Source organism: Desmodus rotundus, chromosome 6 (genome assembly GCF_022682495.2).
Source record: "Desmodus rotundus isolate HL8 chromosome 6, HLdesRot8A.1, whole genome shotgun sequence".
Classification (NCBI taxonomy): domain Eukaryota; kingdom Metazoa; phylum Chordata; class Mammalia; order Chiroptera; family Phyllostomidae; genus Desmodus; species Desmodus rotundus.
The window spans coordinates 69,615,926-69,633,180 of record NC_071392.1 but is presented as its reverse complement, the minus strand read 5'-3'; the positions used below and the strand labels follow the sequence as shown (position 1 = coordinate 69,633,180).

General features: G+C 37.4%; 2 protein-coding genes across 6 annotated transcripts in view; one reads left to right on the top strand and one right to left on the bottom strand.

The window, feature by feature from the left end:
* CADPS2 (calcium dependent secretion activator 2) overlaps nt 1-16,365 on the top strand; it is a 575,679-nt gene extending 559,314 nt beyond the window's left edge. For all 5 annotated transcript variants that reach the window (XM_053926174.1, XM_024555170.3, XM_024555169.4 and 2 more), the window contains 2 exons: nt 9,011-9,115; nt 14,526-16,365. In XM_053926174.1, coding sequence (XP_053782149.1) covers nt 9,011-9,115; nt 14,526-14,699 — 279 coding nt within the window. In that variant the 3' untranslated portion in view covers nt 14,700-16,365. The remainder of the gene's footprint in view (nt 1-9,010; nt 9,116-14,525) is intronic.
* Nucleotides 594-873, bottom strand: LOC112299938 (thymosin beta-4-like). The gene has a single exon (XM_053926177.1). It carries the CDS (start codon nt 726-728, stop codon nt 594-596), a length of 135 nt encoding a protein of 44 aa, XP_053782152.1. The 5' UTR covers nt 729-873.
* Nucleotides 16,366-17,255: the final 890 nt, after the last annotated feature.

The window sequence follows — 17,255 nt, the reverse complement described above, 5'->3', positions numbered from 1 at the left end:
CCAGGAATAGCCTCCTGGAGGTCAGTCCAAAGTTGAGCACATCGCCATCTGAGCACGTAGTGTCATCATATCGCTGTGGGAAAGGGTACAGATGGTGACATCCGTATGTGGTCACAGACAACGGGGTTATTAGTGGCAGTACTTTCTCCTTTATTTAATTCACCACCTAAATGAAACGAGACTGTCACCTTTATTTTTTCAGCTTTTAGAACTTTTTATTTGCATATTTTAAAAATTGTGCATTCCAATTAAAATCATTTTAACAAAAAGAAATGGCACTGTGATTAAACTGCACTTTCCAGCCTGCAGGACCCCTTGGACCAGCTTGGTTTTACTCTAGATTTTACAGTTCCCCCACCCAGCTACTTCCTTCACCAGCGTGCAAGTCCTTCTCCTTCCCCGCCAGCCAGCCAGACGGATGGGAGGGGCCGGTGCAGCCTTCATCGTCAGTAGTTCTGATGTGAAAAGGGGCAGCACAGTCATTTAAACTGATCCAACTTCTTTGCATCTTACAAAGTTAAACAGCTAAAAGACGTAAAATAAGAAGCCAGTGTCTGTGGAATGTACAGTGCGTATTGGCAATGCAGGCCTCATTACGATTCACCTGCCTGCTTCTCCTGTTCAATGGTTTCTTTGCAAGGCAGTGGATTTTTCTCTTGCGTTTCTGTCTCCTTCAATTTCGATTTAACGAATTTCTCAATCTCGGTCACATCAGGTTTGTCAGACATGGTTGTGGAGGAAGCAGAGCGAGGTGCACAAATGAGATGAGTCCGATCTGCTCAGTGACCGTCACGGAGTAGACTTGTCACCTTTAAAGCTCTGTTTTAGTCCTGTGTTAAATTTCTTTAGCCCAATTCAGTTGCTTATTTTTAGTGATTTCTACAATTTTAACACCTATTAAATTACTTTTCTGTAAATGAAACATGATTTAAGTCAACAGTTATTCTGGCTCTGATGTCCTTCTGTCCTTTGCTATTGGAAAGCTTCCCGGTCACTGTTACATATGTAGTGCTTTATATTTCCAAATATTTAAAAGCACTCAGTCCTTCGACAAATGTGCAATGCATGCTGTGTGCCTGACGTTCTGCTAAGGGCTGAAGGTATCAACAAAAATAAGACTTGTTGCTTCCTTGTAGATACCCACAGCCCATTGAAGCAGATGTGTAGCTCACTGTGCAACGTTTAGAGACAGCAGTACGGAGTTCTAGGAGCAGAAAATTTCGAACATCTAATTCTACCAAGTGAGAGATCGTGTTGGCTTCATAGCAGAGATAAAGGTGAACTGAGTCTTAAAGGTCGATGTGGATCTGGCCAGGGAGATGTACCTGGGCATAAAAGTGGGCATAACGGGACAGGTGGAGAAACCACAGATCTAGAGAAGCCCAGCATCTAGCAGAGCAGCAGGTCATTCCGTTTGCTGAAAATGGTTCCCGTGGGAGTGCACCAAGTCAGAGACAGAGAGGTAGCTCTTTACTCAGTCCTTGCAGCACTCTCAAAAACTAATTTTGGAATGATTGTTCCCCATTTTCTGTAAGACTGAAGCAGAAGAGACCTGCTAATAGTTAATTCTCAGACCTAGGTTTATCTTTTACACAGAGAGCCTACGTTATTGAATTAAATGCAATACTGACCAAAATTGTATTCAAAATGAGTCACTCTGCCATATGCAAAGGTCATAGTGCCCAAATGAACTACTCATAGACTGTGTGCCCAGACTGGTACATACCCAGTATAACTGAACTGACCCTTGAGTTCATTTTAGTGCAGAGTCATCAAACTAGTGTGCATCCCATCATTTGATAACAACTGATTATCTGAAATTTTCACTTTTTGGTCACTAGTCTTTTTAGCGTCAGGAAAAGAAGCGCAGAATAAATGTACAGAAGTACTTCCCTGCTGGATGATAATGAACACAAAAGAACAGTATGGATTTTAGCCCTCCGGGTAGCGTGGAGAAAGGTAGGCTAGTGTAACGACATCACCGTCAGGACATTGTAGAATGAAGGCAGTTTGGAGTCATGACATAGTGGTGAGTAGAAAAGAGCTTGTGTGATTCCCAAATTATGGAACTTACCCTGTTCTGTAACTTCCTCTGTTTCATAACAGAAAAGGATCTAATTCATCTGGAAATATCTTGATTATTACATTGAGACATTCTTAAAATGGGAAAGTGTGGGGGGAAAAAGTAGGAAAGTTTTTCAGCATTTGACAAGTATTTATTAGGTAGCTACTGTATGCAAACCTCCTGTGGCAGCTCTTTTTACATCCCCCCGTTTCTTCACAGACATCACGGTGTTCGTGAGTGCTCCTTTACAGGCTTCCTGGTAGAATTTTTAAAGATGCAAATCACCCTGAATGTGAGGTTAATTGACAAGGAAGGAAAACCAAATGAATCAAATACTTCTCTGTTCTGTGTTTAAAAAAAAAAGAAGAAGAAGAAAGCTACAAATATAGATCGAGTTCGCCACGTGAATGAACCAAGGACCTTTGTCTACATTGCCTTGTTTTGTTACAGGGGGGAGAAAATCCGTTCCGGTATTCCTAGGCATTTGGGTGTATAGCACTTTAAAACGTCTTCAGGGGCATGTGGCAGATGCCTAGCACGAGAGCCGTTTGGTTGGTTGTCCTAACAGGGAGTATGGTTCTTGAAAGTTTATTTACATTACACATTACATTATTGGGCTTACAAATGTCTTTGGAAATATGGATTGCATTAGCTGGCAAGAAAATGTAGTGGACTTCTTTGAAACAATAAGTATCTTCTATATTACTTCACAATCAAGTGTTAGAATGACTAGCAGGACCCACCAGGAACGATAGAGTCATTTTCTTAGTTGTCTGCTAGAAGCATCAAACTACCCTTAAAAGAATCAGATATTTTATTGACAGAGTAGACTTTTTGCCAGAAAGAAATGGAATAACCGAGCAGTCATGAGCACAGACTCTGGACTTTAGATAAAAGATAAAAATCTTAATCCTGCCACTTATCCTTGTTACATAAAAATGGATAAATTGCTTAATCTAAACTCACTTTTCTACCTGTAAGTTCAGTTTCCATGTGCAAAATGAGGATGATAATAGCCATCCATCAAGGTTGTTGTACAAATTAAATGAAATTTTAACTGATGTATTGGAACTTCCCATGGAAAATTAAGAAAAATATATCAGATGCCTTTATAATCAATTCATAAAGATAATAGTAATAAGAATAACTTATCTTACAGTTCTTCATAAATCCTACTCATTCCTCATTATACTTCGTTTAATTTTTGTATGTCAGTATTTCATTAAAAGGCCAAAATGAGTGACTTGAAAAACAAAATAACAGGTGATAGAAAGTTCTGGAACTCTAGGCTTGCATTTTTTGGAGGAATAAAGCTATATTTAAGCTGCATATGAAAAGAAAAAGCATGGCACTTTGGCTTTTTCCTTTAGTTCATTTTTACAAGAATCACCATCTCCATTGTTTTTAATCATGCCCTTTACTCTGACAGTCAAATATAACCTCGTAGCATTTCTGGAATTACCCAAAGCTTATTATTTTAAAGCTAGATTCATAAAAATCTACCCTTCGTATTACAGATGAGAAAACTGAGGCATAGAGAAAGCCAGTGGCAGGCTCAGTCAGGCAGAGGGTAGCAAGACAGGAAGCCGCACTCCTGGCCTCCCAGCTCCCGTGCGGATTCTCTCTGCCGGGTTCACAGCCTGCCCTCAGCTGCGTGGGAGGCGCCCGTCTCTGTCCTCCCTCCATGACCAGCTCTCCCCGGGAATGTTCTCGCTGGGAATGTTGCTAAGTGTAGGCTGGGTTGAGCACTTCCTGCATTTTTAACCATAATAAACTGATGTAAGTTTTCCTTAAATACAGCCTTTATTCCCATTCCAAGCCAATAAAAAATTCACAGTTAAAACTTCAAAATTGCTGTGTTTTGAGGTCTGCTTTGTGAAAGTAAATATGATCATTTTAGTGGGATGCCTTGAACAGAGGGAGCAAATATTGGCATTATTGTATTGAATTTACCATTAATATAATATTTGCATTTTAATGCTTAGAAATGGGGAGTGAGTGGCCAAAAATTTAGTTATATTGCGTCGATGAACTGTTGACAAAAGGAACACTCTGTGTATAATGAAGCACTTCTATTTACTTTTTAAATACTGGTGAAAGTGTCAGGCATTAACGTTTCTGAGTGCATCGTTGCTCTCTAAAGCTACCGAAAGATCCCAGGGATGATTTATATTTATCAAACTCATCAAAACCTTCAATATTTCAAAAATATGATGTTTTTTAATTCAACTTAGCATTAAAAGGATAGATATTCCTAAGGTGAAGTTTTCTAGATTATATTTCAACACAGTGGCTCAGTTCTTGTAAAATAGATTCTCTTGAAATAAATGAGACATATATGTACATACCAGGAAACTTAGCCATTCTATATCTTAGTGCACTAAAAAGTGTTCCTTTTTTTTTTTTTCCTGTTGTTCACCTATTGAGACGAGCATAGCCGGAGAGGAGTGAAAATAATATTATCTAGTTGTATCAATCATAATCAATAAAAAGCTAAACATTTAAGCAGAAAATATGTCACAGATTTGTTCTCTAGCAAAGCAACTATTTTTACCTTGCCATCATTGTCAGAAGCCACATTCTGACAGAAATCATTTGCTTGAAGCAGCCGGAAAATATAAGCCCTATGTGGTCTTGTGATTCAGATTTAGGAATATCAGCCACAGAGGGTCTAAAGGCATTGTGCATTAGTATGTATTGAGACCTCATTCCAGGTGGCAAGCAGCTGGACTTTTTAAAAATAAAACTTCCGAAATAAATGTGAAGTGCTTGTTTCCAGGCAATACGCATTATATTTAATGGAATCATCCTCAAAATGTTATAAATTAGCAAAAAAGGAACTTGTGCATATTTAATATATTTGTTTTGTATTTCCATTAGTTGACAGAATAATGGAATTCCTTAACTACTTCTCTTTAACTTGCATGAAGAAAGCACGGTATGTTGCTAAATCTCTTTTCACCAGCGCTGCAGAGAAACAACTTTAATCCTTGTTAGAAAATTGCAGAGTCTGGGGCTGACAAAGAGCTCATGCTTGTTCCATTGTTAGTGCTCCCCGGCCCCAAGAGCAGAGCCCTTTACAGCTGCAAGGATCCCGCCCGGCTCAGCTGCACTATTTAGGAGAGGAGGTTTGTCAATTTCTATTGACAATGGAGAGAGTTTTTCAGTGCCTGTAGCAGTGCTGACACAGTTGGGGATCAATGCCAGCCATTCAGACTGCACCCTGTTTCATTGCTTTGGTTTGTTAATTCAAGACTAAAGGTCCGCTGAGGGGGTTCAGGGTGTTTAAGAAAGCTGATGAACTGCAAGCGTTTATAGCCCTGGTGTGGCAATTTCCATAGTCAGTGGCAACTCCTGGCACTGAGGGAGCTGTGTCCTTGTTGACCCTCTTGTTATTAAAAATGCACAAGTGCTGCGCTTCTCAATATTTCACCACTCTTCCATTGTCAATACCACCTTCTGAGCCCTTCAGCTTGTTGCTTGCTCTAAAGATCTTCTTAGATTGGGTTTGAAAACTTCACCTTAAACACTAGATTAGACTGATGTCCTGTTTTCCGTGCTCCTGTTGATTTGTTGAACCTTCCCAGGGCTGGAAAGCAAGTAGCAGCTTGATGGGGAGACGCGCTGCTAATATGATTTACCAGTCTACAGTCATGCACAATAAGTGTGAATAAATACAGGGGTCTCGCAGAGTCAACCCAAGCCTTTCCTTTTCTTTTATTTTTGCTTTAAAAGAGATATCTCAAGAAAATGAAGTGAGTAATACATGCCCTTACAGGAGTTGAATGAACCACGAAAAGAAAAAAAAAAACCTATTTTTTGTTAAAGTGGTAGGCTGCTGTCATGGATTGATGTAGGAAAAAAATGTAGAATATGCATTTACTGCTTTATTTCAAAGCAAAGAATAAAGCAATAATGCTACACCTTTAACCCCAGTGTAAGTCACAGCGCCCCTTCCTTGTCAACCCCTGAAGGGAAAAGTGAATAGTCAATGAATTTCTTTTATGAAATTAACTTTTACAAAATGAAAGGACATTTTCTAACATTCAGACTTTACTGCACATTCATCCTTTTCAAATGTATTTTTTCCCCTTTGTTTTGGGAAGTTGGTTTGGTTCGGTTGGGGGTGGGGTGGACCAGAATGAGGGGCCTGAAGCTAAGCTACCTATCACTTCTTTTCTCAAGATGAAAAACATACTTCAGCACCAGAAACAGAAATATATCAATTCCAGCTCCAGAAATAGGAAAGTGCTAGAGATTTGCTAGGTGGTTTTGTTTGTTTGCGTGGTTTTTTGGGTGGGGGGTATGTGTGTGTTGCATTTTATACAAAAAAGAAGCAGTTCTAATGGGGGGTATTTTTGTTACCTTATTCTTAGTAGCAACATAAACTCTGAGTTAAGCAACTGCTTTCTCTTCATTTCCTTGATTTAGCTGAAGTTCTTCAGAACCAAAAAATATACCTTCATATCAGATACAATAATTTTTCTTATAGAATTTTCCTTATAGAATAATTTGCCTTGAAAGTAAAATGATAGTGAAGTAGCTTAAGCAGTAGTTCTTTCTCAATTTTTTTGAGTTCCTTTGGATCGATTTTCTCTAACATATTGTTTTGGCATTTTGTATTAAAGAAATTATCACATTAATAATGACTGTATTTGTTACATTAGATGTCCTTTTGATTACCACTTAATCATAAGCATTATTCATATGTAATAAAAATGAAGTTAAATTAATTTTAAACTATGTAAGGATTTTTGAAAGATAAAAATATAGAGTAACTTTAAGAAAGTATTTTCATTTCCTTCAAACTCATACAATTTATCATTTTTATAGTAACTTTACAGTCAGACCGATTGCCTAGTATGTTATGCTAGACTTCATACCATTTATCATATCTTGTCCCCCCAACAAAAAAGGAAAGTTCATTATCCCCTGCGGAAGGACTATGATTTAAGAGCTATACGACTCTTAAATTATAATGACTACACTTTAACTTTCAAGTTATGCGGAGAGTAGTATAGCAGTGAGCATCTTATTTCAATGTACTCGTATTCAGTATCACAGATACCTGTGAGTGTTTACAGGTATTAAAATAGAACTCAAGAAGTTGAGGCTATATGTAACTTAAAATAAAGAAGTATAGAATTTAAATGACATCAGAAATAAAGTGATTATGTATAAAAGATTTGAGAATTTAATATGTCAGCTGAAGTATTGAATTCATTAGCATTTTTTTTAGAATTAAGGAATTTATCTCATTTTATAAAACTTATCTCTGATACTTTTACATGTCCTAAAAATTATGAATGTAATCATAAGGAAAATGCACAATTGGGTGCATAAATAACATATTTTTTAAAATCATCATCTAGCTCACCTTTTTAAAAAAATTTCTTATTGTTGTTCAATTACAGTTGTCCCCATTTCCCCCCCCATTACTCTCCCGTGTCTGATCCAACTCTCATCTCCCACTTTCAATCCTCCCCCCAACACCCACCCACCCCCTGATGTTGTCTTTGTCCATGGGTCCTTTATCTCATCTTTTTAAAACTTGACATGTTCATTCATCCATGTGTTATCATAGTATGTAGTAAATCAGTACTTCATTTTACTTAGCTTATTTTATATATGTATGTTCAGTGTACTAACCAATTAATAGAAATAAGCCTTCTGCGTACAAAACCAACTCATTTTTAATTTATGCGAAAAATACAATTTCTTGTACTAAATTTTATTAGAACAATGTTAGTACAAGTCCAGATGAATTTCAGACTTATTTGTATCCCTTAAGATTTCCCTTAGAAGTTGAATTTACTGTTTTATTATGTGAAGAAAGATATTTATGATTTTTTATGTTCAAATACCTGAAAACATAGGCACACACATGTCATCTGTAGTGTCACTATGTGTGTGGACACAGACGAGGCAGACGATGTCTTCTCTTTCAAAACCCTTGTCATTTCCTCAGTGCCGAATGGACTTGGGTATTTCTCGTGTCATCTGAATGAGCAGGATGGTGGTTCTTACAGTGTCCCTACACCGAGCTCTGGCACATGGTGGTCACTGACTCTCTGAAAGTACCGCCACTAATGGGAGATTGTCTGTTTTTGAAAATGAGAACAAAATTCCTCCTTTTGCTATACTCACAGACATTATACATGAAGAAGAGATTGGATTAAACAAGAATTTCAGTTTCCCCTCGAGAGTTGTAATAAACAGAGAAAAATGAACCATCCCAAAACACTTGCAAAATGAAACAGATCCTTTCCTTTCATAATTTGGTCAACTGACATCTGTTTTGCGATTCTTCTAAGACACAAAAATCCATCCTGATGGTGTTCGTGCCTAAGACCTCAAATTTTTATTTTAGGGTGTTTTAAAAGATCTTGACAAATACTTAACAATTGATCGTAGATACATGTGTGGTTGAGGCTGTGGGTATTTTTGCCATTGCTCCTTTAAAAATGTTATTTCTAGCCATTGACTGTATGTGTTATGGCATAACATACCTACTCTTGGATTTTTATGTAACATACTGGCTGATGGCAAATTTTCCTTTGAAAATAATTTACCTGTTTTTTTCCTGCTGTTTGGAAGCCTATTCAGTCCCATAACAGGTATTTAGTGCCCATTGTTACCCACAAAGTACAAAGCAGGCCACCAGGCAGCAAGTGCAAAAACACTGTTTCCTGTGAATACGTTACAGCTAAAAGACTATAGTGTTAATTCATGGAAAGAACAGGCTAGTCAACTTAGCAGACTTTTTAGCAAAACATGCAATTCTGCTAACAGGAAATTATAGCATTATTGACTTCAAGTGCTGATCTGTGGTCATTTCAGAGTGTTTGATTACCCCCTCATTACTGAATCTGTTAAATGAATACTGCAGAGGGTTTTTTTTTTCTTTTTCCTTCTCCTCCCTCTGGCCCCCATCCCTCTTTCCAGCAATGGTACAGCAATTCCATGAAAGTCATCTGTGTATGGTTGGCTGACAGATTAGACCTTCAGCTTCATATCTACCAACTGAAGACGCTCATCAAGATTGTGAAGGTAAACACGATGTGTTTAGATGTGAGTTGCCCAGCAAGCTATAGAGTAGTGGCAAGATATTGCCATAAAAAATTGAATTTGACATAACTGAGTGGATGTAAGTACTTTTTAAACATCACTTTTAGCAATGATGTGCTGCTGTTTATTTCCATTTCCAGTTAGATTACTAAGTAAATATGAACTTCTCTTTCTTGCTCAAATAAATAAAAAATATTTTATCAAGTAATCACATTTTAAGATAATGTACATAAAGCCCCTGGCATATTTACTTGAATATTTTTAATTATAGAAATATTTTCTCATAATACATTTCCTCCATATTTACTAGGATTATATATCATTTCGAAGCCTTTGAACTGCATTTGCCAATAGGATAAGGAGAGTCTCCATTATTTTATTATATCTTGATTCAAAAGTAATACATTGTCACTGCCTGAATTCTTTTGGAAGCACGCCCCTTCCTATACGTAAGAGGTAGTCAGTTTCCGTGCTGGGACCATCCAAACCAAACATGTCATATCAGTTCAGCAAGGCCATTTTGACTTTGGCTATTGAAGAGAAAAGATAATAACGTGCATGTCATATTTAGTGAGTAGAGGCTTTAAAATAACATCAATTCAACATGATTTTCCATGCTTTGTAAATTCTAGTGGAAACACAAAACTTACCTCGTGTATATAATCCTACCTGATGACTAAAAACAAAACTCTAAGCTACTGAGAATCAACTGTTCCTTTAAACAGATGATCCATACTTCCATTCTAGTACCACTTATCAAATTAGTGCATATATACACTGTGTGCATACATACATGTACACGCACACACACGTGTTATATATGCCTGTTTGTGTATGTGTGTGTATGCACATATATTTATGTATATGCGTATACTTGTGTGTATGTGCATGTGTTTATGTGTGCACACACACACATACACATTGATTCTCAGAGTTTCATTTCTGACCTAGTATTATCAACATCACCTGGGAACTTGGTAGACATGCCGACCTCTGAGCCTAAGCTCAGACCCACTGAATCAGAAACTCTGAGAGTGGGGCCCAGCAATGTGCATATTAACAAGTTCTCCAGGTGATTCTGATAGCTGTTAAAGTTTAAGAACAACAGTTATATCGTTAAGGAAGTTTTTGCCTCATTAAAAAATTTTCTGTCATTCTCTTGGTTTCTGCAGTCTAACTAGAATACAAATTCTTTGTGCCATAGACACACAGGTTACCACAGATTAGAAAGACCCACAAATAGGAAAGTTCTGTTCCAAAGTAAGAAGGTGACAAATCTGGAAAGGAGAACCACATCTAAATGGCACAGGAATAGCAGTCATGATTAGTCACGAATAACCAATAAAATGTTAGCCACCACCAATTTTAAATGCTGTCAAACACATTACATTTCACTGCACAAAATGCCTTTGATCCAGAACAGTTCTTACCAGGGCTATTTATTTTACAAAGAAACTGAAAACACTCTTAAGATGTGTTCAAGCACAGTTGTTTCCATTTTCCTGCCACCACTCTCCCCCGCCCTACCCACCCCCACCTCCCACCCTCAGTCCTACCCCCCCACTGGGAAAAATAAATTGAAAAAAAAAAAAAAAGATGTGTTCACATTCCTCTTAATTTCTTTATTGTTTCTTCCTTGTTTCTATAAATGTCACTTGGACAGCTTTCAAATGAAGTTTGTCTTTCATAAAAGAGAATCAGGTTAATCTGTGTTTACGTTAAAAAATATGTCTGTGTTAAGTTTGCCATCTATACTGTTGATTAGCTGGTCACCCTTATGATCAGCCATATTTTTAAGCTGCCGTCTACTGTGTTCAGGATATCAGAAATTAGATATTCAACATACTAGTAATAGTTGGTAGATTAAGCTCTTTATTTTTAGAATAAAAATCTTCATTTTTTATTAGTCCATTATTTCTTTGAAAATTATTCCTTTTCTCATATTCACATATCATTACAGTTAAAAATCAAGCATCAGTGAATATTTTAGCAGAAAATAACAATTAATAATTTCATGATTTTTGTGGTGACATTTCCATTGTACTCTAAGCGAATCAATTTATCTTAATTTTAATACAGTCTTCATTACGGCTACCAATAGTCAAGACTAGTAAATATGGAATTAAATTTCATGAATATGTTTGACTTTCCATATTTTGTTTTTCACAAGCAGGCTCAGCCAATGCTTTCTTGGGCTGACATTTAATCAAGTCATAGGGCTTTATTTAATAATTAAAAATAATTATTTTCACGATATAAAATCAGGATGAATTAATAATTTAGTTTTCTAATTGTTTTTTTCCACTTTGAGTATAAACAGGCTTTAACCAGTTTCATATATAGATTCCTCATTCTTCCAACCTATTTGGTTATGTTTACGATGATCATTTTCCAAAGAATTTAAGGAGCTGTTAAATAGCACATGTGTAGAATTGTGAAGGCCCCTCCCCGACTAGGCTTTCTTCCACCTGAATCACTTGGCCATGGCCTGCACGTCACAGCAGAGTAGTGCATTCTGCCCAGGAGCCACGCTGCTGTGCCTGACCATTCAGTCCTTACTGGTCATAAGCGCTGTCATTCTACTGTGCCCATGGAGAACAGCATTCCCTCGAGATTTATTTGATAGCCAACTTCGTCCCACAGAGATACTTAGACACTAATTGGTTTATTCATGTTTCTCACATAGAAAGAACAAATTCTAGTAAGATTTTCACAGAATAGCCCTGGCCAGGTAGCTCAGTTGGTTAGAGCATCATCCCAGTACGCCAAGGTTGCTGGTTTGATCCCCAGTCAGGGCACATACAAGAATCAACCAATGGGTGCGTCAGTAAGTGGAACAACAAATTGACCTCTCTCTCTTGCTCTCCTTTCCACTCTCTAAAATCAACAATTTTTTAAAAAAATATTTTTACAAAATATTTAGGACTAAGAAACTATTAGCAGAGTTTTAACATCAGAATGATTTCCTGGGAAGGGGAAAAATACAATCCTCAAATAATCAAAATGGTGGGTTTGTGTTCTCCCTAGTAGCCATATGACACCTAAAATCAGTTAATATAAATCAGCTGACTTTTATACTAGGAGAAAAGAAGACACCGAGCAACACCCTGTGGCAGACACTTACCTTAAACAAGAGCCAGGCAACCTTCATTGGCAGCCACAGAGGGCATCCAGGGGTCAGTAACATCTTATGAACTCTAAAAAGACAGAAAGGAGAATGCAAGGGTACCTGCTCCTACCTGCTTATTGCTTGCTAATAAGATAAGAAAGTGGAGTCTTAATTAAATATAAATTAGAAAGCCTCAGGGCCGCATATCCACAATACAAATCTGTCCTTGCCAATTATTGATAATTAAGCTAAGTCGAAGGAACGGCATTCCAGTAAAATATAGGGCTCACTAACTAGGTATATTAGTGGGACAATAATACTTTATATCAGATAGGCCATCTGGAGATGAATATTTTGTGATCTTCATACATTGTTAATCTATTAGACATTTGTAGGCTTGAGCAGAGATCTCTGTGGTTATCACACCGTGTGTATCTGTGACCAGGTTCTCTAGACAAAACTTCCCTGTCAGAGTCACTTCACGGGTTCTAATAAAAACTACCATAAGTTCTGATATCATATGACCTTAATAATAAGAAACCTACTATCTCAGAAAGAGAATATGAGGGTGGTGGGCTGCATGTGTCTTAAAACAGAATCTAAATGAAAGTACTTTTGATTATTTAAGAAGAAAACCACTTTCTGCATCTAAATTTTACTTGGTGCCGAGATACTTACTTCAGATACTATGCAGTGTTCCTCACAGTTCAGTTTGCTTTCGAACATTGGTGGACTTTCAAATGTGAATTCTATTTATAACCCGATTATCCAAATAAAACATTATTCATCCCCCTTATTTACTTTTGACACAGCCCTTCTGAAACTTGGTGTGATACCATAGGACATAAATACCCATGTTCCCACTACCTTGCAATGGTTCTACTCCTTCCCGGAAGTTGGTTTGTAGGCCAGGTGTGTATATGGGGATAAGATGTCATCCATCAGCACTTCCTATGTCATATGAATACGCTCTTTTAGCTCAACCATTGAAATATTGTGAATTTTCCTGCTACTGTGCTGAGCAAAATCAAGCATCATTTAACATTAATTTCCAGATTATTGGAGTTGTAATGTTGGTCCATCAAGTACAACATTCCTTCTTATTTGACTGTTTTCATGTATTAAGTGCCAAAGAATAAAGACGGTTACTAGCAATCTGTACACATTTATATGTACAGGTACTTTGGGGCCAGTTCACTGAAATTTGACTGCTTAACATTCTAAAGCTAAAATAGGACAGTAAAAATATATTTAAAGATATTTAGCTTCAAAAATAGCCTTACAAGTACCTCTGAAAAATGGAAATCTTCACTTGTTCCTTATTCACTGTTCTAACAATAACATGGTATTTCTTCTATTTTTTAGAGATTTTATTTATTTACTTTTAGAGAGAAGGAAAGAGAGAGGGGAAAAAAAGACAAACATCAGTGTGTGAGAGATGCATTGATCAGGTGCCTCTTGTACTCCCCCACTGGGGACCTGGCCCGCAACCCAGGCATGTGCCCTGGCCTGGAATGAACTGGTGACCTTTCGGTTCATAGGCCGGTGCTCAAGCCATCCACTGAGCCACACCAGCCAGGGCTGTTTCTTCTATTTTTGACATATAACATACCAAATTATAAGGTACTACTTCACAGAAAATGTACATACATGTTTTATTAGCCCATCTATGAAAGCCCTATGCCAGAATTTGACAATTCACATTCCAGGGGAATTTCAAAAAGAAAGGGCAGAATTCATACAGACATTTAGGTGTACACAAAATTTTACCCAGTGCTACATATAAACAAATTTTATAATTCACAAGTGCTGAAAATACCTATTTCTTTTACTGATAATAATATTAATCTCCCTCTATATACCTCCCCAAAAAGCTAATTCATGTTATAAAATGTAATGTATTTTTAAGTATTAAAGGAAGGGCTCCTCATTTGGAAAACTAAGAATGTTTCACATTAAAAGTATATATCAGTACATATCATTTTTATCTTTGTTACACATTATCCAAATAGTATATTCTGTATAATTACTAATGTTTTGGAGAAAGTTCATTTATCATCTGATGGTTACATTTTGATCTGTTCAGAGTGATTCTAGTTTGAATAGCACTACCCAATGTCCCTCATTTCTTTTTCTCCCCAGAAATACAGCAATAAGGTCACCGATAATCTGAAGCCATTAGTGGATTGTCCAAGATCATTTTTGAAATGCCAACTGACACCCATGTATACCTGCATACATGTAATCCATAAGTTACTAAGCAATCTCTCTCTTCCCCTCCAGAAAACCTATAGGGACTTCCGGTTGCAGGGTGTGCTGGAAGGCACACTGAACAGTAAGACCTACGACACGGTGCACAGACGGCTAACAGTAGAGGAGACCACAGCCTCTGTGTCAGAAGGAGGAGGACTTCAGGGCATTACCATGAAAGACAGTGATGAAGAAGAAGAGGCCTGATGACCTGCAGCTCTGTAGAAGGAAGACCTTGACATTGTTTATTTTGTACCTTGTCCTTGTAATTACATTGTCCAAAGAAAAATGCTTGTATTTCAGTCCACACGTTAAAAAGTAAGCCTGGAAGGAGAAATAAAGGGGAAAACGCCAGTTTTTTGTTGGTTTGTTTGTTTTTGTTTTAAGAAGACCAGCCTTTTTTGTTTGTGCAGCCTGACCTAAAATGAACTTCGGCTCTGTTTGTGATTGGGACATGAACTATTTCTTTTTAAGAGTTGACTTTTTCTGTAATCACATCAAAGTAGTATCTTGTGTGTGGAGTATGTGTTTCTCATAATGCAACATTGTGAGAAGTCACTCTACCAGTTCTACTGTACCCTTGTTAAAGTTATGTGTACAAGGTTCGGTGTGTAGTTAATTTGTCATTGTGTTGTATGTGAAAACTTTAACCTTGATTCTTAGTACTTGGAATTGGTCTGCAGGTATATCCCTGGTCCTACAGGACTGCCAAAGCCAAATAGAGACTACACGATCCAGTGCACCTGTGTCTTGTTCCATTCCAAACACTTCTTCTTTCGAGTGTGAAACAAATCCCCAAGTGTGGGTTAGTGAGTGTGCTGCCATCAGCGTACCAGTACTTTCTTCTCCTACTTGTAAGAGTTTGCAGGCAATAAAAATCCATAACCACTCCTGTATTTATTAGACTTATATAGATTAAATGCGGCCAAAAAAAATGTTGGCAGTATTACAAACATCCCAACAATGTGGCTCTGTTTTGTGTCTTGCTTTTTTTTTTTTGTCTCATTCACAATAAATGAGTACGGTATTAACACTGTTTTGCACCTAGTAGGCACACACATTTGTTAAAAGTCTTAGGTACTATGACAGCATATTTCCATAACAAAGGTAATGTTGACTACATACTCACATATTGTGTATTATTTGTTAACATTAGCAATTAATGATAACTAATAATTAGTAATAATAGGAATGCTAGTAATGTTAACTAGCAATTGACACATTAACAGTTATTTCTTTCCTCAAAGTATTTTCTTGCAATAGTCTTGAAAGATAAATATTATTATGCTTTGTAATTTCTCTATGAAGTTTTATTTTCATATTTTTTCCTAAAATATGTTGGCATGTTGCTGCATTCATTCATAAGTAATGTTTATATGAAGTTAATGCAAAATAAGTGGAGTTATCCCTGAATTTATGTAAACTTAAGTTCTGAAACTTTGGAAGTGAAACAGTTTCTTAGGTCTTTAAATTCATTCCCCCATTGATGTCATAAATAGTTACTAGGTATTCAGACTAGCCTACAAAAATCTATTTAATCCATAATTATGGTATTGTTTTGGTTCAATTTCTGGATTTTAGGGGTAAGAAGCCCTGCGATACAAATCAGAATGAAAGGAGATTTCTTCCCCTTTCCTGGGTTGGAGACGAACTCTAGGACTCTATTTTTGAAAGGCAGTTTGTCTTGGAATGCTCTCCTTGCCTGTCCACCCTCAGGCTCAGTCCCATCCTTTCTCCATGCCCTCAGGTGTCCCGTCATGCTGTCCTACACGCCCCCAGCTTGCTGCTCACTGCACAGCTCAAATTGCTCTATGCTTAGAAGTTACCCTTGTTTTTCCTTTAAATAAAATGTCTATTTCCTTGATACAGCTCATCTCAGTGTGATTGACCCATTTTGTCCGAAAGTATGAATGACTGGTGACCCCCTCTTAACTGTATGTGTATATCTAGCTGAGAGAATTAAGAAATAAAGGGGAAAGCATGCATTTCCATGGAAAGTACTTGGGGCCTGCAGGAGGGTCTTGCTGCTGGCATGACCTATTTAACCTGCCTAACGGCCCTCTCTGCTGGTCAGCCTCGTACACCTTCTCTGTAGATTTGGGTGTCCTCTGCCCTTCCCTCTGTACCCAGATTTCTAAAAGCCCCTTCCCATTCCATCCTCCACTGGCTCCCACAGAAAGGCTAACAGCGAAGGCAGGTAGCAGAGATGCTCACTGCTGTGTGAGGACCAAAGCCTTTCCTTTACACCAAAGACAGGTGTGTAAAGAGAAATATATAAAGTAACTCTGAAAAAGATTGAAAATGTGCTTTTGGGTTTTTGCCCAGAAATGCTTTTTAAAATAACTGCAAATCGCTTGTAATGACTTAACAATTGTTCATTGGTATTGGTAACTAACTGTTAGGGTGAGTGCCCAAGCATCAGTCTATTAGAGGAAGCCAAGTGGTGTTACTCTTTTTAAAAAGTATTTTTAAAAGGAATTTACTTGGAAACCTAACAAGTCTTGTAATGAAGGGTTTTGTTTTGTTTTGTTTAATGAAAATCCTTTTTAACTCCAAAGAAATAACTCTACCCTCCTAAACGACCTTGGGGAAAGGCGAAAAAGTACATTCTTTGCACAGTTTGGCTAGTGCTGCTGGAGAAAATAACTAACACAGTTTAATGTCCAGCCGCAATGGGTTTGTTAAAATACACGTCTGGAAGGAAAATTTCTCCAGACACTTGTTGGAGAAAAATCATGATAATGCCCTCTCCCGCAAAGGAAA

Excerpts from the sequence above, each read along its gene's own strand:
- LOC112299938 (XM_053926177.1), bottom strand. The coding sequence starts at position 728 with ATGTCTGACAAACCTGATGTGACCGAGATTGAGAAATTCGTTAAATCG.